Source organism: Nansenia antarctica, assembly GCF_963989245.1.
Source record: "Nansenia antarctica genome assembly, chromosome: 4".
NCBI lineage: Eukaryota > Metazoa > Chordata > Actinopteri > Argentiniformes > Microstomatidae > Nansenia > Nansenia antarctica.
This window is the reverse complement of record NC_137689.1, coordinates 48869035-48890902: the sequence shown is the minus strand read 5'-3', so window position 1 is coordinate 48890902 and position 21868 is coordinate 48869035. Positions and strand designations below refer to the sequence as shown.

At 47.2% G+C, this 21868-nt stretch overlaps 1 protein-coding gene across 1 annotated transcript in view; it reads left to right on the top strand.

Moving 5' to 3' along the window:
- The window catches only part of unc5da (unc-5 netrin receptor Da), a gene marked incomplete at both ends in the record, with an annotated part of 163537 nt that overhangs the window by 109650 nt on the left and 32019 nt on the right, over positions 1–21868 (top strand). Inside the window, 3 exons of the mRNA XM_080529400.1 lie at positions 10510–10653; positions 12729–12832; positions 20172–20346. Of these exons, the coding sequence (XP_080385526.1) occupies positions 10510–10653; positions 12729–12832; positions 20172–20346 (423 nt within the window). The remainder of the gene's footprint in view (positions 1–10509; positions 10654–12728; positions 12833–20171; positions 20347–21868) is intronic.

The window sequence follows — 21868 nt, the reverse complement described above, 5'->3', positions numbered from 1 at the left end:
CCGTCGCAGGAGAGCGAAGGATGACGCCAGACCTTCTGGCCAGCAGGGTAACGCTGCGGGCCATTGTTTCTACCACGCCACTTTTGGCGCCAAGGCCAAACGGTGCCGCTCACCCTGCACCTTCGGACCGACGGGAAACGGCGGGGCCGGCACTCAGTAGTGGCCCTGAGCGCTGGCGTCACCAACAGGCTGCTCTTCATACAAGACACCGCCTCTGGTCGCAGTTTCCTTTGTGACACAGGTGCCCAGTGGAGCATCATTCCGGCAGAGAGATCGGATGTGGCGAAGGAGGAGCGTGGTCCGCAGTTGGCAGGCGCGGACGGCACACCTATCTGCTCTTATGGCACTAGGGCGGTGGACGTGTGCTTCGGAGGGCAATGCTTTTCGTGGGATTTTGTCATAGCGGCTGTCACATTTCCCCTCCTTGGTGCGGATTTTCTGTGCGCCCACAACCTGTTGGTGGACGTGGGGAACAGGCGCCTGGTCAACTCACAGACTTTCGCTTCCTTCGCCTGTACGCAGGGGGAGGCGGTCTACAGCGGGTGGTCCAATACGCTCGCCGAAAGTGACCAGTACCTTCGGCTGCTCGCCGAATTCCCCGACCTTACCAAGCCCACCTTCTCCGCGCCCACGGTGAAACACGGAGTGGAGCACCACATCGAGACCGAGGGGCCTCCCCTCCACGCCAGGGCCAGGCGCCTCAACCCGGAGAAGCTGGCCATCGCCAGGGCGGAGTTTGCGCATATGGAGCAGGTGGGCATCGTTCGGCGCTCGAGCAGCCCCTGGGCGTCTCCCCTGCACATCGTCCCTAAGTCAGACGGCGGGTGGCGCCCATGTGGGGACTACCGCCGCCTCAATGACGCGTCCAAGCCTGACCGCTACCCGGTCCCACATGTCCAGGACTTTTCAGCGAACCTGGCAGGCAAACGCTTCTTCTCCAAAGTGGACCTGGTACGGGGGTACCATCAGGTGCCGGTGCACCCCGAGGACGTCCCTAAGACGGCCGTAATCACGCCATTTGGACTCTTCGAGTTTCTGCGGATGCCGTTCGGCCTGAAGAACGCGGCGCAGACCTTCCAACGCCTCATGCACTCGGTGCTCCGGGACCTACCATTCCTCTTCGTCTACTTGGATGACATCCTCGTCGCAAGCACCACGGAGGAGGAGCACCTGTCCCACCTCCGGGCCCTTTTCACACGGCTCAGCCAACATGGGCTGATTGTCAATCCGGCGAAGTGTGAGTTCGGACGGAACACCATCGACTTTCTCGGGCACCGGGTCTCCGCAGAGGGGGTGACCCCCCTCCCCTCGAAGGTGGAAGCTGTCGCTGCTTTCCCGCGCCCCAGCACAATCAGCGAGCTCAAGGGGTTCATCGGGATGGTAACCTTCTACTATCGCTTCCTCCACCACATCGCTCACATCCTGCGGCCTCTGTACGATGCCCAGAAGGGCAAGACTCTGAAGCAGCCGGTGGACTGGACGGCGGAGCGTGTCAAAGCCTTTCAGGACACCAAGGCGGCCCTGGCCCGCGCTGCCATGTTGGCCCACCCCTCGCCCTCGGCACCCACTGCTCTCACCACGGACGCCTCTGACTTTGCTGTGGGAGCGGTGTACGAACAGTGGGTTGGGGACGCCTGGCAGCCTCTTGCATTCTTCAGCCGCCAGCTGTCTCCCAGAGAGCAAAGGTACAGCACATTCGACAGGGAGCTCCTCGGGCTGTGGCTTGCTGTCAGACACTTCCGTTTTTTACTGGAGGGCCGCGAGTTTACGGCCTACGTGGACCACAAGCCACTCACGCACGCCATGTCCAAGGTGGCGGAGCCGTGGTCCGACCGCCAACAGCGCCAGCTCGCCTACATATCCGAGTTCACCACAGACATCCAGCACGTTGCTGGGAAGTCCAACCAGGTCGCGGATTGTCTCTCCAGGGCGGTGGTTGGTGCGGTCCAACTGGGTTTGGACTACGCGCGCATGGCTGCAGACCAGGCCGCCGACCCCGCCGTCCAGGCTCTCAAGTTGTCGGACACAGGACTGCGCCTAGAAGAGGTGGTTTTCGGTGACGCAGGGGCCACGCTCCTGTGCGACGTCTCCATGGGTCAGCCACGACCGGTGGTCCCCGCCAACTGGAGGCGCCCCGCCTTCGAGGCGATACACGGCTTGTCTCACCCTGGTAGGAAACCGTCCTCACGGCTGGTGTCAGAGAAATTCGTCTGGCATGGGCTCAAGAGGGATGTGAGGGCCTGGGTAGACACGTGCATCGCCTGCCAGCGCGCCAAGGTGCATCGACACGTCAAGGCCCCCCTGGAGCAGTTCTCTGTGCCTGAGCGGAGGTTCGATCATGTAAACGTGGACCTGGTAGGGCCGCTGCCCCCCTCGCACGGATACACCTATCTCTTTACCATGGTGGACAGGACGATTTGCTGGCCGGAGGCAGTTCCGCTCTCCTCAACGACAGCCCCCGACCTGGCCCGGGCGTTCATCGCGGTGTGGGTCTCCCGCTACGGCACCCCTGCTGATCTCTCCTCTGACCGTGGCTCACAGTTTACTTCAGAGCTGTGGGCAGCGGTGGCGGAGAATCTGGGGGTCAAGCTCCACCGCACAACCGCCTATCACCCGCAGGCGAACGGGCTCTGTGAGCGTTTCCATCGATCCATGAAGGCCGCCCTTCGAGCCAGCCTCACGGACAGCAACTGGCTTGACAAGCTGCCGTGGGTCATGCTGGGGCTCAGGACAGCGCCTAAGGAGGACCTCCAGTCGTCGTCCGCTGAGCTGGTGTTTGGACAGCCGCTGCGGGTCCCCGGTGACTTCATTCCCAAGTCAACGGAGCCCTGGTCCGCCGCCGCTCAGCGCGCCTCCCTGCTGGACAGCGCCAGGACCTTCGTCCCGGTCCCGACTACGCAGCATGGTGTCCCTACTTCGAGGGTGCCCCCGGAGCTGCACTCAGCGAGGTTCGTTTTCATTCGTCATGATGGCCACAGGACTCCACTACGTCCTCCTTATGACGGGCCTTTCCGTGTCATCGAGGCCGGAGCCAAGAACTTCATGGTTGACATGGGGGGTAGGCCTGAGTGTGTGTCCGTTGATCGCCTCAAACCGGCCCACTTGGACCTTGAACTGCCCCTGGACTTGGCCCTGCCACCGCGCAGAGGCCGGCCTCCAGTCCTACCTCCCCTGCCGCGCCCTGGCCATTCCCCCCTCCGACCCCGACAACCCCCCGCAGCTCGCGAGCCCCCGGTCGTCACTGCCCCCCGTCCTTCCCTGCAGGAGGACGTGATGGGCGATGTCACACCTCCTCCCGCACCTCCTGACTTTACCTACGATCGTAGGGGCCGGGCCATACGCCCTCCTCGCCGTGAGGATTTCCAATATTGAGGTGAACACTGGGGGGGCTGGTGTAGTGACTACATTATGGGTTCATGTTCTCCTCTTACTGTTGGTTGTGTAGTGGGAGGGAACCAGTTCTGGCACTAGGGGCAGAGGGGAGGATTATTAACGTTGCAACTTCCTGTTTAGACACAACAGTTTTGGTGATCTATTTTCTGGTCCTGTACTGAGAGTACAAGTTGTTATTTTGATTAAACAGTTATCATTACGTTGCCTACGTCTTTCCTTTTTCCTCCGGCACTACAATATATTAATATTAATACATTAATACACTATATTATATGCATACAACACAAACAAGTAACACCGGCTTGAGGTTTATTAACACTACCGAGGATGGAACGCCAGGGTTAGGATTCATTCAACAGCGCAGGTTTTTTTCCTCTCCAGGTGTTTTGGTCAATAGGCTCCTCCCAGCACATGTTGACATGCTGTTGTCCCTTAATAGAACCTCTGTGTGATGAGACGGCCTTTTGGCTTTCTTGATGCATCTGTTGATGTGTCAATTTTATATGCTTGTCCAAAGGTAAGAAAGGTTATCGTAATTTTCCGCTCCACAAGCCCCGCGACCTGCTTTTTCGAAATGTTGTTCATAATTTCATTGTTATCCTCCTTTATTATAAAGGGCGTTTCTTTTCGTCCCTGCGTTAGCACTAGCCTCTGTCTTTTAGGTAGGCATAATATGCTTATTCATGTTTTGAGTTGATGATGGGCATTAGGCCCTTGCCGTTTTACAACTTGTGTAAAAGAATAAAGTGCTTAATTGTGTTCTATTGTCCATTTAATGGACTTTATCCATGACATTACTTTTTTTGTGTATTTGGCCATTTTGATGTACGGTAGGCTATAACTAGAGTATTGGTAAACATTACGATTGGAAATGGCTTGGACAGTTTGAATGGTAATTGGCTATACAAAATGCGCTCACCGCTCTAATGCGTGTGTCGGTTTTAGAGTATTAGCCTGGGTGTAATACATTTTTTCTACTATTTCCAAGATGAAATCCATGAGGATTAATACCAGAATACATTAGATTTTTCACTGTTTAAGTGTTGTTTTTGCGTTTAAGATATTAAGTGATTTCTTGCTGATGATTCATGGCTGCCTTTGTGAATGTCAGCACACATCGAATAATCGATTATTCGTTCATACCACCCACTGATTATTTGACCATGAAAATTGTGTGTTATACCCTAGTGGTTACTGGGACTTACTCTGTGGGACCAATTCTGAACCCATTCCTAAGTAAAAGACGGGATAAGTCAAAGTATTATGGAAGTTCTAGGGATGAGACATTTTTGTTGTGTTTCTATTGAGAAACATAAAAAGGCTATCTGCTTTAACTACCCTCAACCTGTGGACAAATGAGATGGCGGGGGGGGGGGGGGGGTAGAGAGATATGTGGTAGGAAAGGAGTGAAAGAAGAGAAAGGGAGTGGAAGAAGCGGAAGAGAGAGTATCTGTTACTGCAGACTCTGAGTGACGGGATGATACCCTGATGCAGATGGACAGATAACGTTTGGAGAGATAGAGGGAGGGGGAGAGATAGGGGGAGAGATAGAGATAGAGGGAGGGGGAGAGATAGAGATAGAGGGAGGGGGAAAGGTAGAGGGAGGGGGAGAGATAGAGATAGAGGGAGGGGGAGAGGTAGAGGGAGGGGGAGAGGGAGAGGGAGAGGGAGTGGGAGAGGGAGAGGGAGAGAGAGAGAGGGGGGAGTAAGGAAGGTATCAGTTCCTGCAGACTCTATAGAGAGAGAAAGTGTGGAGGAGGGAGTGGAAAACAACTTGAGGAAAGGAGCGGTTATGTGGGGAAAGGAGTGGAATAGTGAATATCACTTCCTGTGGGCTCAGATGGAGAGATAGTGGTGGAGAGAGAGAGAGAGAGAGAGAGAGGGAGAGAGAGAAGAGAAGAGAAGAGGCGGGGAAGCAGAGCCACGGCGTCTCATCATGTGTCCTGTGTTTTTACTCTGCGGATGACAGCAGCATTGTGAATTAGGATCACAGCCAGCCTGCAGAGAGACATCATCTGCCTCCAACCAGGCCTAGCCTCTGAGAGAGTGGCAGAGAGTGGGTAAAGGGGCGGGGGGGGGGGGGGGGGGGTTATTGTCAGTCATAGAGAGGGGGGGGGGGGCTACAGAGAGAATGAGAGAGAAAGTCCAAGAAGTACAGCGGTAGACAGAGAGAAGGCATTGCAAACAGTAGGCATGAAACAGGTAGTGAGGTACCGAAACACAAGCAGTGCTACAAGACTGCATTCAGACACGAAAGAGAAATAAATGAAGAGAAAGAGCTGATGCCCCCCCGCTCTGATGCCCACGCTTTCATAAACGTTAACGTATATGACATGTATGTAACCCAGACTACTGGAGTTCGCTGCAAATGAGGACTCTAACGGCTGAGCGCTTGAACGGGTGAATTATCCTGATGTGATGCCTGCATTAATGTGTCCCTTTCGGTTCCAGGATTAAGTGTGATACGCACACATCTGGGACCAGACTGAGGAAGTTGCTGGGAGCATGTTCCGCTTGTCTGGAAGTGTTTGTCTGTCTCTGGCCCTTAGCCAGGCAACACAGCCCACACACACTGAGCTGCAAGTCGCTATGTCGCGTTATACAAACGTTTCCCCCAAAAGCTACAGTCCCGTCAGACGAAAACACTCCCTTAAAGCCAGACGCATCGTAGAATAGCATAGATAGCATAGATAGATAACCCCCCACTAACCCCCCCCCCCCCCCCCCCCCAGTGGTGACGTTAAGTATGACAGAGACATCTCGGGCCTGTGTGAGCTGAGCCGTGCCGTGCCGAGCCGGGTGGATCAGGAAGTACTTGTCGTTGGCATGGGCGGGCTCCCAGCGGGCCTCTCCACAGAACCAGCCAGGACCAGACAACGGGCCAGAGCCCTGAGAGAGATCACACCACAGGCTGCTGCCAAAGAGAGGGGGAGAGAGAGTAAGAGGGTAGAGGGTAGATGAAGAGGGAATTAAAGGAGGGAGGGAGGCAGAGAGAGAGAACGGAGAGAGAGAGAGAGACAGAGAGGGAGGGAGGGAGGGAGGGAGGGGGGAAGACATCCAGCCCAGCCCAGCAACAGAGTGGCCCTATCAAGGCCCTTTAGAAAGAGAGGGAGAGAGAGAGGAGAAAGTAGAGAGGGTACTCTGCTCCTCCTCAGGGTCTGTTGTCAAGGCTTCATGGCACTCTCTCACTGGCAAAGACACGAGCCGAAAGGAAAGGCAGAGAGTGACGGAGAGCAGAAGGACGGAAGGAAAGTGATATGAAGGGGGGATGGAAATGTCCTGAGATTTAAGCACACACTGCAAAACATCTATTATGAACCACATAGACGAAACATACAGAGAAAAATATTCCCTTACCCACCCATCAGGTTACTTATAGAACGGCGTAAGCTCTGTGATCCTTGCCGAGTGTAGGGGAATCTGGGAGAGCGTGTGCCTTCCTGATTACTCTTCCTCTTTCTTTATCTTCCCCTCAGCAGATTCACACTGGCACACACTCAATAAGATATTATTTGTGCATTCGTTCCGGAGGATTATTTGTTACCATTAGTCATGGTATTCTTTGTTTGGGCCACAAATGCATTCTCACACATACACACACTTACACATACACACACACACACACACACACACACACAATTGTTTCCTGTTTTGTTGTAAATTATGATTTATGTTGGTGGTTCAAGCTCCCCGACACCTCTTCTGGGCTTGAGGTTGTCTCAGTAATTCAGAGACGACAGTAGAGAAAACAACCTTTGTCTTGCTCTGTTGAGACTAGGGGAAAAGTTTTATTAGAGAATCATCAGAGTGTGCCAGATAAGGAAGTTTATATTGGCCCTTACAGGCCCCAGTACATCCATTCCTCAGTGAGACTGTTAGTTGGATAGCTGGAGTTTTTGAAGGCCAGTTGACTTCTGAGTCTGTTTTGTTTGGGTCTACAAAAGAATAAACCGCTTTTAAAGATGATGACAACAGTGTTGACTAAAACATGAAACAAGTATATTAAATTACACACAAAAAAAGCTTACAGTACACTATCTCCGAGCAAGAGCTTGGCCATGCTGTGTCAGTGTTAGATACTGTGTATCATGCTCTTCTCTAATAAGGAATTCTGATGAAGTCTTTTTCCAATGGTGAGTAAGCCATTATGATTTAAAAGATTGCAGACTGCAAATCCTCGCTTTATTCATTCTGTGATATAGAAGAGATATACAGTATAAACTGTCATCAGATTTTTGGGGGCTAAGTCTCTTGTCAGGCAGTGCTTCAACTGACTTGGCAGCCAGACGGGGGTTCATGCTGAATCTACGCACCTTGGGCACCAATTTGATTCAGCAAATAGTGTCGAGCATATCACACACAAAAACGTACAACTCAGAATACTCTACACTACAGCATGATGATGTTTTATTGTAGTTGAATCTAACAATGGTTTTGAGAAAACTGCAATCATTCAATCAAAGTCTGTGAACAGGCTGAAAATGCATTGCACATCATGGGTAGACACACAATGCCAGACACAGTATTCAAAACTCCCATTGGGTTATTTCTCTGTGCATCTATTAATATTTAGGTAAAGATGGCTGAGTTTGCCCCATTTTTACAAACCAAAAAAACTAGGGCACCTGGTCTTGTGTGTGACAAGGCTGCTGATGTTTTACACCGCAAAAGGATTTAATAGAAGCTTTTCCACAGAAGAAATCATTTTAAAACTGCCATTATGTCCATCCATGGTGAGGTTGGGGAAGGGCCTCCTTCACAATTATGATTTACAGTCACTGAACACTTTATTAGCAACGCCTCTACTACGCCTTCATCAATCATCGCTTGAATGCCACAGCCTATTTGAGTATTGTTGCTGACCATGTGCATCCCTTCATGGCCACAATGTGTCCATCTTCTAATGGCTACTTCAAGCATGATAATGCACCATGTCACAAAGCAAAAGTTGTCTCAAACTGGTTTCATGAACATCAGTCAATGAGTTCAGTGTTCTTCAGTGACCTTCCCAGTCACCGGATCTGAATCCAATAGAACACCTTTGGGATGTGGTAAAACGGGAGATCGACAGCTTGAAAGTGCACCTGAAAAGTCTGCAGGAATTGCGTGATGCAATCATGTCATCATGGACCAGAATCCCAAAGGAATGTTTTCACCTCCTTCCTTGGTGGTGTCGTAGAATTCTTTACTTAGAATACTTTGAAATAAAATTGTCAAAGACTAAAACCGAAATACTTTGAAATAAAATAATAAAGAGCAGAGTTGAAGGATCTTCTCAATAAGACAAATCATTTATTACAAATAACCAAGCCTGAGGCGGCCCATGGAGCGTCTGCCCTGGGCCCCTCAGCGCATCATACTTTATCTGTTGCAATCCTTTGAATATTCATCCTTCTCAGGTTACATCGCTCTGTAAATTATTCATACCTTATTGGATGTTCGCCACCAATATGTTTCACCTTGTTTTTCCTATCTTATCACAGCTGGGTCACCCTGTCCTTCTCGCATAGGCCCATTCTAAAACATATTGGTGGAAAGACAACCAATACTTCATGGCTAATGAATGTCCCAGTACCACTGCACCATTCTCTAACCTACAGGCTACAGAATGTGCTGATATCCCTCAGCCCCATTTCTCATCTACAAGCAACACAGCTTTTAGGTCTGTATCTCTGGGCCTAGAGCTGTTTTAACCTTTATACAAATTTCTCTGTGTCGCTATGAATTTTTACTATAGTAGAAGCGGAGATCCACAGCTTGAAAGTGCACCTAAAAAGTCTGCAGCAATTGCATGATGAAATCATATCAGCATGGACCAGAATCTCAAAGGAGATTGAGGCTGTTTTGAGAGCAAAGGGAGGTCCTACCCAGTATTAGTATAGTGTTCCTAATAAAGTGTTCAGTGAGTGTATATTATGATATGATATGATATATTAGGATAATCTATTTTTGCGTGTATCTGTCAGATTTACTGTAGTCTAGAAACACATATCTACGGTGTTTGTTTATAATGACGACACATGGCGACACATGTGTGGTTCTTGTTTGTTCTGTCATGCATGGTGGTTATGGCCCTCAGAGAGGAGGCTTGGAGCGTAGGACAAACCATCACAAGAACGTCTGCATAATTTACTGTTTACCCAGCTAACTCGGAAGCAGCTGTGAAATTAGGCTTATAGTGGCCAGTAGAGAGACAAAAAGGGACAGAAGAAGTTACAGTGGAAAGCCTTTGGAACGCTGCCCTGAAGGCTTTGAAGACCGTGCTTTCCTAGACATCCTGCAGAGCATCCCTATTAGACATTAGTGGACCAATACCTCCCGCAGAGTGTTTTGAACAGTCTGGCTTTATTGGAAGATAAGGGTTTTTGTTTCCTCTAGTTCAACATACCAAACCAATAAACGTTGTAAATAATGCAGGGATGTCAAAGGGATGTTTTTGTGAGGTAGTTTGAGTGTGTGTGGTGTTTCGAAGGCTTTGCAGCGGATACATTACAACACAACACGAGGCAAAGAAACATGAAGGCGTTCTCAAGGCCGAACCATATTGCTGTTGCTATGTTTTCTCTCTGAATTGTATCTTTCTGAGAAAAGAAGGTGTCTAATCCAGAGACAATATGAGGCAGATGATCTGCCTCCAATACAACCTCCATTGGAAAACACTTAGTCTCACTTTAGTTCATAATCTGTATGAATGGATTAAGCATTAACAGTACTGAATGAGCATAAGAGGATCAATAGGATGACTATCTAAATGACATCATCGCTCCCCCAGGCCGACGATCTGCGAGGGGATGATTATCTGACTGATTGTCAAAATGATGCTAATGAGCAGAAATATGGATCGTTGGGCCTCAGATTGAATTGATGACATTAGGGTAAATCAAATGGTAATCTGAGTAATGCTCAGAGCATAACTTGACTGCCATTTCCTTTTCCGCCGCTCTGATGTACGACCCTTAATCTGTTTAGAGCTGATAATCTTCGCCTTGATATTTCATCCATTTTTCCATCTCTCCAAGTAGATGATTAGATGATGATCTGGTTAGAGATTTTAGTATAAGGCACTTTATACTCTGGGGTGCTCATCTGGATGACGATCCTGTTATGTGTCTGCAGGGCTGAAGATCCGGGAGGTGATGATCAACGTGTCTCGGCAGCAGGTGGAGGACTTCCATGGCCCAGAGGACTACTGGTGTCTGTGTGTGGCCTGGAGCCACCTGGGCACCTCCAAGAGCCGCAAGGCCACCGTACGCATCGCCTGTGAGTAGCACATCCCTTTAAGATAGACACGTTTCAGTAACAGCATCCCTTTAAGATAGACACGTTTCAGTAACACCATCCCTTTAAGATAGACACCTGTAAAATAGACACACATTAGAGAGAGACACCTGAGTAATACCATCCCTTTATCCAACAGTTAGTTCTGACCAAGTAATTTGATTGGATAAGAGGCATCCCATGAGTGCTGATATAGAGTATAACAGCACTGGGACTTTTAACTATATGTATCACTCTGCCGCACAGGTGTTACGTGTTTAATTTTGTTGTTTTAATTACCGTTAATTAGGCTAGGCTACATTAACTAGTCTAGTCTACATTAATTAGGCTAGGCTACATTAGCTAGGCTAGGCTACATTAACTAGGCTAGGCTACATTAACTAGGCTAGGCTACATTAACAGTCCTTAATCAGATCAGATTGTAACAAACTTTGCACAGAAAAGATGGATATATTTCCACAAATAACATTCGAGTTAAAAGCTATGAATGGTCGTCAGAAGAGGACGAAGGGAAGGAAAGCCTAGATACCAAACCTCCAGGTGTGCTGATATGACACCAGCCGACCTAGACAAATTAGACAAGAGCAAAAATTAAGCTAACACTGTAAGGCAAACAACATGGGCCTTGAACTGCTTTCAGACTTGGCTAAGTCTGAAAAATATAAACATCGACTTTAATCCCGTTGAGAATACCTAGCTTAATTAAAGTAAGTAGCAAGCTGTGCAGGAACATGTTTGTGTTCAGGTTGCTTGGCAACAGTCCAGTTCAAGAGCAAGTTCAGTTGCAGAACTTTTTGTGTTGACGGAGCCAAATGAATGATTCAATAAACCAACAAATCATAATCTGTTGTCGCTTATTACTTTTAACTAATAAAGGGCGCATGTAGAACTGTTGTATAAAAGCAATATCACACTGGAGGTTGTGTTGTTATGCTGAATATCACGGCTGTGATTCGGACGTAGGTACACAGCCCCATGCCAAATTATTTGATGGTTTGTTTAATCATTTATTTGACTCCACCAACACAAAAAGTTCCGCAACTGAACTTGCTCTTGAACTGGACTGTTGCCAAGAAACCTGAACACAAACATTTTTCTGCTTAATTAAGAAAGATACCCGTAAAATAGACACATTAGAGAGAGACACCTGAATAATACCATCCCTTTAAACACCTGTAAAATAGACACACATTAGAGAGAGACACCTGAATAGGCTAATACCATCCCTTTAAGATAGACACCTGTAAAATGGACACACATTAGAGAGAGACACCTGAATAATACCATCCCTTTAAGATAGACACCTGTAAAATGGACACACATTAGAGAGAGACACCTGAATAGGCTAATACCATCCCTTTAAGATAGACACCTATAAAATAGACACACATTAGAGAGAGACACCTGAGTAGGACAATCTGTTTGAGATAGACGTATTCCACTTACATTATGTATCATCATTCCTCTAGTATGTAACCGTACACGCAATCTGCACGTATTGTGTATCACCACCCCCAAATGAGAATGACCTCTTCCCAAGGGTGTACTGTATATAAAGGTTATATAACAGGTTCAGTACAGTGTGAAGAGACATTTTATTTTCCGTTGCTAATGGACTATAGTGGCTTCCCTCCCCTATGCATTCTCATCGCTGCGCATCTCTCTATTTCTTCACCCCGATGGATAGAGGACCGCCCTGGAATGCAAATCACAGTCTGGGTTTACACTGCCCACTGCTTATCCAGAGAGACAGAGGGTTGGAGAGGGGGAGGGGGGAGTATGTGTATGAGGGGAGAGAGAGAGAGAGAGAGAGAGAGAGAGAGAGAGAGAGAGAGAGAGAGAGAGAGAGAGAGAGAGAGAGAGAGAGAGAGAGACAAAGAGCGATAGAAGGAGAGGGATCATTGAATCGAGCAGAAACAATGGGTCATTAGAAACAGAGATGAAATATAAAGAATAATACACAAGAAACGGCCTAGTGGAAGAATACTGTAACTGTTTCATTTGTGCTTTTGATGTGCTACCAATGTGCCTGTGTTTTTCCCCCCCCCCCCCCCCAGACCTGAGGAAGAACTTTGAGCAGGACCCCCAGGGCCGGGAGGTGCCCATCAAGGGCATGATCGTGTTGCACTGCCGCCCCCCAGAGGGAGTGCCCATAGCTGAGGTAAAACCCTGCTTTCACCACCACACCCACCTGTGTTGCTCAAAGGACCACATTTCAACGACAACGCCCTTTTTCAAATGGAAATTATATTTAGAAGATATTTAGAAGTGGAATTCGGACGGCTCCCGGTGTGTCCGAAAGATGCGTACACCTTGTATCTTTTCTACTTTCCCAACGGAGCGTGCCAGAAATGCTTCCACTAGCCGCTGGGTGCTTCCCTCTGGTGTGTTCTGTTACCTCAGCGGAGATGGTGATGTACTGCGTACTGGAGGGCATTTCTACTCGTATCACCGTGTTGTCAAGTAAAAAGGATGTACGGAGATGAATTATTTAGACGCCATGGATACTGTACATTGTCTGTGTGTGTGTGTGTGTGTGTGGCGGCTCTTCCTCCATCTTGCGTTGCCTCCGTCCTGACGTCGAATATGGACCTGGGCTCTCGGTGGCTTGTTGACGTGCGGCGGAGCGGTTTTGAGTGCTGTGTACATCGTTCCCCAGTTGTTTCACGTGTCACCGCCCATGTCCGTGTGTCATTGAAAGTGTCTCCAAGCATGTCTGACATGTGCATGTGCATGTCTATACTACTGCCCCCCTCCCCACCCCCCCATCCCCCTCCCCTCCGTCCCCTTGATCAGAAAACATCTGACAGTATTGTACATTATTATTGCACACCTGGTATTATTGCACATTATTGCACTAGTACGATTGTCACATTTCTTTTTTTATTACTATGGCATAATTTTGTTGTTGACTTGCTGTTGATTGTTGCTGACTGTTGTTGTTGTTGAGCGAGGAGCAATATCCCAAGCATTTCACTATGTCAATTATGGCTGTATGTGATGCTCGTGACGACAATTCTTTGATTTGATGTGGATTGATGAAGACATGTGCCTTGGGTACTTACAGACATGTGCTGCTCTTGTGCTTGGGTTTGTGTAATGAGTGCTGTATTGATGTTTTGTGTTCGGTGCGAGTGTCTCCAAGCATATGTACCTTGTGTATTATTTTGCATGTGTATTGGATTGATGAAGACATGTGCCTGTCCCCCTTGTGTACTTGTGTACATTCACAGACATGTGCTGTGTGTGTGTGTGTGTGTGTGTGTGTGTGTGTTCTTGTGTGTGCTTCTGCATGTGCATGCGTGCGTCTGTGCGTGCAAGTGCGTGTGCGTGTGTGTGTGTGTGTGTGTGTGTGTGTGTGTGTGTGTGTGTGTGTGTGTGTGTGTGTGTGTGTGTGTGTGTGTAATGAATGATTCAGCCCACACAAATGGACCTGTGATGTAGCGCGGCTCCCCCTCTCCCTCCATGCATTGTAGTCATCAAATAAGCAACCCCTCATGCATTCATGAATGTGACTCCAGCTACGAGAGAAAGTGGTTAAATAATGCAGAGAGAAATCCAGTTTTCTCCAACAAGGCTTGTGTCCAGAAAAGGATCCACATGCATATTTTCCCACATAGTGAAAGTAGCCCTGTGAACTATCTGGGTTTTTATTTTATGTAGTGCATTATCGAAAATGTGAATTTTTCGCTCGATTGCTTGATTGAAATTTGGTCCAACAACCGTTTGTTGTTTAAGCAAATGAGGTCATGAGTGCTATCTGATCCGTGGAACTGGATTTGGATGTTGAGATATTTTTTTCTTATTATTGGGCCATGCTCTTTATTTGAGTCCTGTTTCACATTTCAGCCATTTGCATAGCATTGAGATAACATTTGCATAGCATTGAGGCACATGTAAATGCAGTTGATACCGAACTACAGTACAAGCAGTGCACATTTCTATCAACATTAAATGTTCAGTTCACTGGATTTATCTATGAATATAAAGTAGGATTTTGCATATCGTTTGAAGACAATGAGACGCTGGATAGCCTACTTCATATCATAACATCCTCTCATGTGACTTCTCTGTAGCGTTCCCTCAAAGGGAATACGAACACAGGGAGATGCCAGAATAGTTCCACATGTGCTTTTTTTAACCATCCGGGAGTTCATTATATGGTGCCATTGAAAAGCATACATTGTCTCTCAAACCGTCTCAGTAGTGATAGTGCCGACGTGGCTTCTGCACAGAAGTCAGGCCGCCTGTGTCCCAGAGTGAAGCAGGGATGAGCTGCCACTGGAGCAATCCCATCTGGATCACAAACACATACATGTAGCTGTTCTGTTCTGGCAAATACTTGTAAACGTAGTTGTTGAGTATGAGTTTTTTCTTCTTTTTTTGTGTCCTTGAGTTTGAGAAAGGAGCTTTTAATAATTGTTTATTATTATTATTAGTAGTAGTAGTAGTAGCAGCAGTAGTAGTAGTAGTAGTAGTAGTAGTATTTATTATTATTATTATTATTATTATTATTATTATAGAGTTAAGACTTTTTCCATTTCTAACTCCTTCTATAATGAACGTGACTCAAGGAAACGTGTGTTGCAAATGGAACGTCACTGGATGAGAAAGATGATCTCCTCTGAATAATGAATGTAGCATAATGAAAACAATTACAGTATCAGTTGATATGAAAGGCCCATATTAACTGTCACAAAGAGTATAAAAAATATTACTCACGGCAATAAAGAAACTTTGAAGGTGGTAAAATAAAAAATAAAAAAAGCCTTTAGCTTTGAAAAAAAGAGAATAACTCACTATCATTAGGCCCATATTAACTACCCAATCTTTTTCACACACTGTAATTAATCATTACGTTGGCTGATCCAAAGTCATTTGAAGTGCTTAAAATGTAATTATTCACTGATAAACATAACATTTCCGGAGACGGATTGGAGATAAGGCAAGGACACGGCGAAGGTTTAGCCTCCCCCGCCGTGGAAAATGTCGCTGTCAGGTTTCGGCGAGCTCATTTGTTTAATGTGATTTCAAGAAAGTCATCATTGCGTCGAGGAAAAGGCCGGACATGATTGAGGTTACGAGGGGGGGGGGGGAGGGGAAGAGGGGTGCTTGTTAATGAAACTCAAAGTTAATTGAGTTGGATGGAACGAAACTGGATATCACGGCAATGTTTTGTAATTGCCTTCTTGTCGCTTTCACTTCCCCTCTAAATGAATGTAAATTTGGGCCGGCGCGTTTGTTTCATGGAACGACGGAGTTATTAGGTATTACACCTGATTCTGGGGGTAATTTGAATGACCTTATTTCAGTGCGCTTTGTTGTGAGTCAAGGTTATGACGTCGGCTCCTTCTCTGCAAATGAGCAACGCTGGGCGCTCTGGAGGTTAGGTATGAATGTCAGCCCTCTCATCTCAGCATCTTCAAACAGCTTCAAACCATCACAACATTATCAAAGCCTGTTACGGTTCACTGACACTGGCTGGGTGTCTGTCTGTCAGCCCCCTGTTGCCTCTGGTCTGTCGTTGCTCAACACTGCACCCCCGCGTGATCAACGCCCTCATAGCTCTCTCTCTCTCCCTGACCAATCACACGCTACGGTTGCCAAGACAAACACGTGGAGGCGAGCGAGCGAGCGAGCACACACACACACACACACACACGCATACATACAGGCACACACACACACACACAGGCACACATACATACAGTACACACACACACACACAGTACACACACACACACACACACAGTACACACACACACACACACACACACACACACACACACACACATACATACAGTACACACACACACACACACACACACAGTACACACACACACACACACATACATACAGTACACACACACAGTACACACACACACACACACACATACATACAGTACACACACACACATACAGTACACACACACACACACACACATACATACAGTACACACACACACACACATTTTAATCATTTATTTCTGTCCACATAGAAACAAGTATACAAGGACACAAATACTGAAGGCACAGATGGGATGCATTCACAAACAGACATGGACAATTTCTTTCACATACAACAGGACAAGACTCACGGGTACAAGTAACACCGTCTCCGCCCTATTTGGCGGCTGCCAATAATCGCAGAGACAGAGCAATACTTGCTGAGCCTTTTTGCTTCTCCCTTGGACATTCCCAGTAGACGTAGTCCTCTGACAACCAATCTGTGCACATGTCCAAGACTGCCAAATATAAAGACTAATAGCGTACACCTATAGCCTAGCTCTGAGATGGTGTCTACAAGCTGCTGGTATTTCATGACCTTAGTCATGAAGGCTTCCTCTAGGCTTATATCAAAGGTGCATGCTACCTCTAATACAGACACCTCTCTGGACTCTTCATTAACAACAACAACATCTGGTGTGTTAGCAGACAACTGTGAAAAGTGACATTGGTCATTACAGAAATTGAACATGGATGCATTGACACAAGCATGTGTATACATTTTCACTGTAACTGGGAAGTGGAGTGATATGTCCTTTACTATTAGGCTCACAATTCTGTCATGACGTGCTATATACATTCCTTTGTAAACATAACAGCCATTCAATATATGTGAAAGTGTTTCTGTAACCTGTTCTGTGGTGTGGTGCAAGCAATGAGGAACCTGAGTGGAGGGAAACCAAATAGAGAGGTTGAGTCTGGTAGGAAGGACTTGTAATCTGGCCTTGGTTGTGAATATGACAATGTCCTCATCGAGTGCAGTGTTTTTAAGAAAAGAATGGGAAACAGAGTGATCAGCTGTGGGAAGACATGCCAGTTTTCCCTGGAGTTTCAGACCAGTCCAGTGTTGTTGTTGTTGATGTTGATGAAGGTCCATGAGAGTCCGTCTGGCCCCTCTAGATGTTAGCTGGTGGCTCTGTCCAGCAAAGGAGGCTGTTGCCCTGACCTGTGTGAGAGGGTCAGATATACAGTTCTCTGAGACCCGAACAGTCTCAGAGTCAGACCGCACCCACTCCAGGGACACCCCGGCTCGGACACAGAGGTCATTCAGGTCTGGCCAATCAGACCAGACTCCAAAACCAGCGGAATGAGTGTCCAATTTTCCGCTGGGTTTCCTCTTGAACCTTACACACACACGCATACACACACGCACACATACACACACCCATACACACACATACATACAGTACACACACACACTTACACTCACACATGCACACCCACACGCACACACACACACACACACACACACACACACACACACACACACACACACGCCATGCTATCTACCAGAAGTCCTCCACTGGCCTATATGATTACTTGATCCTTAGAGACCAGGCACAGTTGAAATCAGAGCCCTTGCTATTTAACATAAATAGGCATGGGCTTAGCTTAGTGCATCAGGCTGACATCTAATTGGTACAAATGTGCCAATTAAGCCAATGCGTTTCCATTGCTCCCCAGGCATGGGCTTATCAGGCTCATTTGAGACTGTCCCTCTGCCTTCTCTGCCATCACTGAGGCATCTCTGTTAAACTCCACAGGATGCAAATCACAGTCCTGCTTTACACTGGCCACTGCTTATCCAGAGAGGAGAGAGGGAGAGAGGGAGGGGGGTAGGTGAGAGAAAGGGTATTTGTATGGGGAGAGAAAGAGAGAGAGAGAGAGAGACAGACAGACAGAAGGAGAGAGAGAATTTAATTCGAAGCAGAAACATCAGAGACAAAGAGACAAAGAGGCCAGAGAGAGTCATTAAGTAGAGAAAGTGAAGAATAAAGAGTAATATCAAGAAATGGCCGAGAGGAAAAAACACTGGAACGGTTTCATATGTGGTTTGATGAATTAAAAAGGAACCACACATCCTTTTATTTCCAGCGTAGCAGGTCGAGAACGACCCTTTTGGAGTGGGATGTTGTTGATGGCAGCGCTAGAGAAAGAACTCAGTTGGAAAGGTGACAAGGGGCTTGATTAGGCATCGAAGGCTAGGAAGAAAGACTGCACGGTGAAAGAAAGAGAGAGGAAGAGAGGGCGAAAGAGAGCGGAGGAGCCCACCAGGGCAGTTTGTCTGAAAGCTCTCCAGCAGAACTGTGAAAAGAGTGGAATTAAAGGCACATGATGAAAGACTTCTCTTCGCCATCAAAAGGAGCAAAAAAGCCACTTGTGACAACGTGAGTGTTGATTTATTGATTTCCCAGCTTGCATTCTTCTTCCAGGGCACAGCGAAAGAGCAAAGCAATCTCTGAGATTGTGTGTTGGTTGTTCTGGTATTCCCATGGCGCCTGGACAGCACACACACACACACACACACACACACACACACACACACACACACACACACACACACTCACTCACACACGCACACATACAGGGCTCCCAGTGGGGTGGGAGAGTTTTTAATCCTCAAACACACAGTAATAAATCAAGCCCTGCAACCCGCCCACTACACACACTCACACACACACACACACACACACACACACACCACACACACACTACACACACCACACACACACACACACACACACACACACACACACACACACACACACACACACACTGCTGTGACTAGACGCTATCATTGAAAACCTCCAGCCAACGGCACATTTATTGCAATTTACAGGGCCAGCCATGCGAACCGCGGAGCATCAACCGTGCGACCCTTAGTTTGTAATTCCTAATTACTTTCACTCCCAACATGGCTGCTGAATTGGGAATGGTCGGAGGGTGTGACCTGCTGAAATCTTCCACTCTGATTGGTTGAGGGCATGTTGTGAGTCATGTCGAGTAAAAACTCTCATAATACTAAAACGGTGAAAGCCGCGCTACCACCTACCTTGTCATGTAGAGGGTGTACATGTTGTCAATAGAGGGTGTATAGTACCAGTCAAAAGTGTGGACACACTTTCCCATTTCTGTACATGTTGTCAATAGAGGGAGTATTATCTTGTCAATAGAGGGAGTGCATGTGGCGTTCTCAAACGGTGTTACGATGCAGTAGACGTGTTTCCATGCAATAGTGTGGAGTGAAGCGGGTACAAGCCTCACTTCCTGTCCTTGACTTTCTCAGTTTAGCAGCTATCATCACCCGTCCATTGGCTCTCTTACCACGGGGGGGATTGGAGGGTTTTATGACTCTATCAACGGATGGATCGGAAGTGGTTCTGATTCCTGCTGGGTTAACGTTTGCTCTTCGGTCTGCTAGGTTGAGGATCTGACTCCACATGTTGTGACGTTAGAATTATAAGGTTCCATCTCAATTTTTGGTCAAAATTTAGTTTTTTACATAATCTGATCCATTAGGTGTTTATTAATGCCTGTGTGGTGTTATTTTTTAAATGTTTACATTTTTTAGTTAGTAATTAATAAAATACAAAGGTTCCATCTCACAAAACATACTGGAATGTAAAAACTTTGACGCTCAATATCTCTGAACTACCCGAAACGGATATAGAACCTTATAATTCTAAACTCACGATGTGTCTCGTCTCTTACAGGTGGAATGGCTGAAGAACGAGGAGCCTGTGAGCTCTGGCGGGAACATCGACACCCGGGCGGACCATAACCTGATCATCTCCGACGCGCGGCTGTCTGACTCAGGGAACTACACCTGTCTGGCCAGCAACATCGTGGCCAAGAGACGCAGTAACACCGCCTCCGTGGTGGTCTTCGGTAAGACGACACACTCCTACAACATACTCCTTTTTTTCACACCGTTCATATCAAATCAATTCTCCCCTCCCTGTGTTACCAAACACCAGATTTTTCAAAATAGATGTGTTGCTGACACACACCTGTTAAATATGTCTGCGGTATTTCAAAGCAGCATCCCTTCCCATCTCCCACCCCTGATACAGTCACTCTTCCACTCAGCCTGTGTTGTTAAAATGTGTTTGCTGTTCTTTTTTTTTGCATTTTTACAGTTACTTGAAAAGTACCACAACAATGTCACTCCAAACAGCTCTCTCATTACACACAAGTGATGACAATGTTTTCTGCTTCCTGTCAATGCACTTCCTCCAATTACTGTCTTTTGTAGTGGGCGTAAAAAAAACGCTTGAAAGATATACTGTACAATGTGTTTTCTCACCTTGTTGTGATGTGCAGTTAATGAGGCAATTCTTATGTAAAAATAACATGAAATGGAGACGTGAACAAAATGTAGTGAGCTCAATTAACAATACAAAACCGCTTTGACATGAGCTGACAGAGCTCCTCAGACTTGATATGCTAGTGCTAAAGCACCTAGCGTTGAACAGCTAGCATGGCTGGAGGGTATGAGAGCCTGTTACTGGTGGTTTCACAGCCCTTAAGACACCTGGAATGAGAGAGCCCATGTATACGTACAGTGGTAGTACGATGCTAGCTCTACTGGACTGTGCAGGAAATCTCTTTAATTAACCTCACAAGAAGTGTTACATTTAGGGCTGGTTTCACAGACAAAGCTTAAGCTTAATCCTAGACTAAAAAGCGTCTTCAATGGAGATTCTACATTGAAAGAGTGATTTAGTCCGGGACTAGCCTTAAGCCTTGTCAGTGAAACCGTCCCATTGTGTTTCTTCTGTTGGTTCATTTTACCTCATACATAGTCATGCTGGAAAAATTTCCATATTGAATTTGAGAGTGCTAGCAAATTCTGTATTTTTCACTTTTCCAGCGAAAGCTGTTGAAGCCCTTCAGTCGTGCTAATGAAGTCACATAGCCTACGGGTACAGTAGACGGTGCTTTCAGACAGGAGACTCTAAAAGACTCTTTTATTCTGGTGATAAATTAAGTCGTCATCAGTCAATCACTGAATGTTATTCAAGCCAGCACTTCTGAGACAGGAGGATGGAGTGGCAAGCAACATCACCCCTGTGTGTCTGTCTGTCTGTCTGTGTGTGTGTGTGTGTGTGTGTGTGTGTGTGTGTGTGTGTGTGTGTGTGTGTGTGTGCGTCTGCGTGTGTCTGTGTGCGTGTGCGTGTGTGTGCGTGCGTGTGCGTGCGTGCGTGTGTGTGTGTGTGTCTGCGTGTGTCTGTGTGCGTGTCTGTGTGTGTGCGTGTGTGCGTGCTTGCGTGCCTGCGTGCCTGCCTGCCTGTGTGCTTGCATGCATGCGTGCGTGCGAGTGAGTGAGAAAGTAGGCCAACACTCCTACTGTTGGAAGTGTTTTGCTCTGTGCCTGTGCCTGTCATGTTACTCACAACACCCCTTTCTT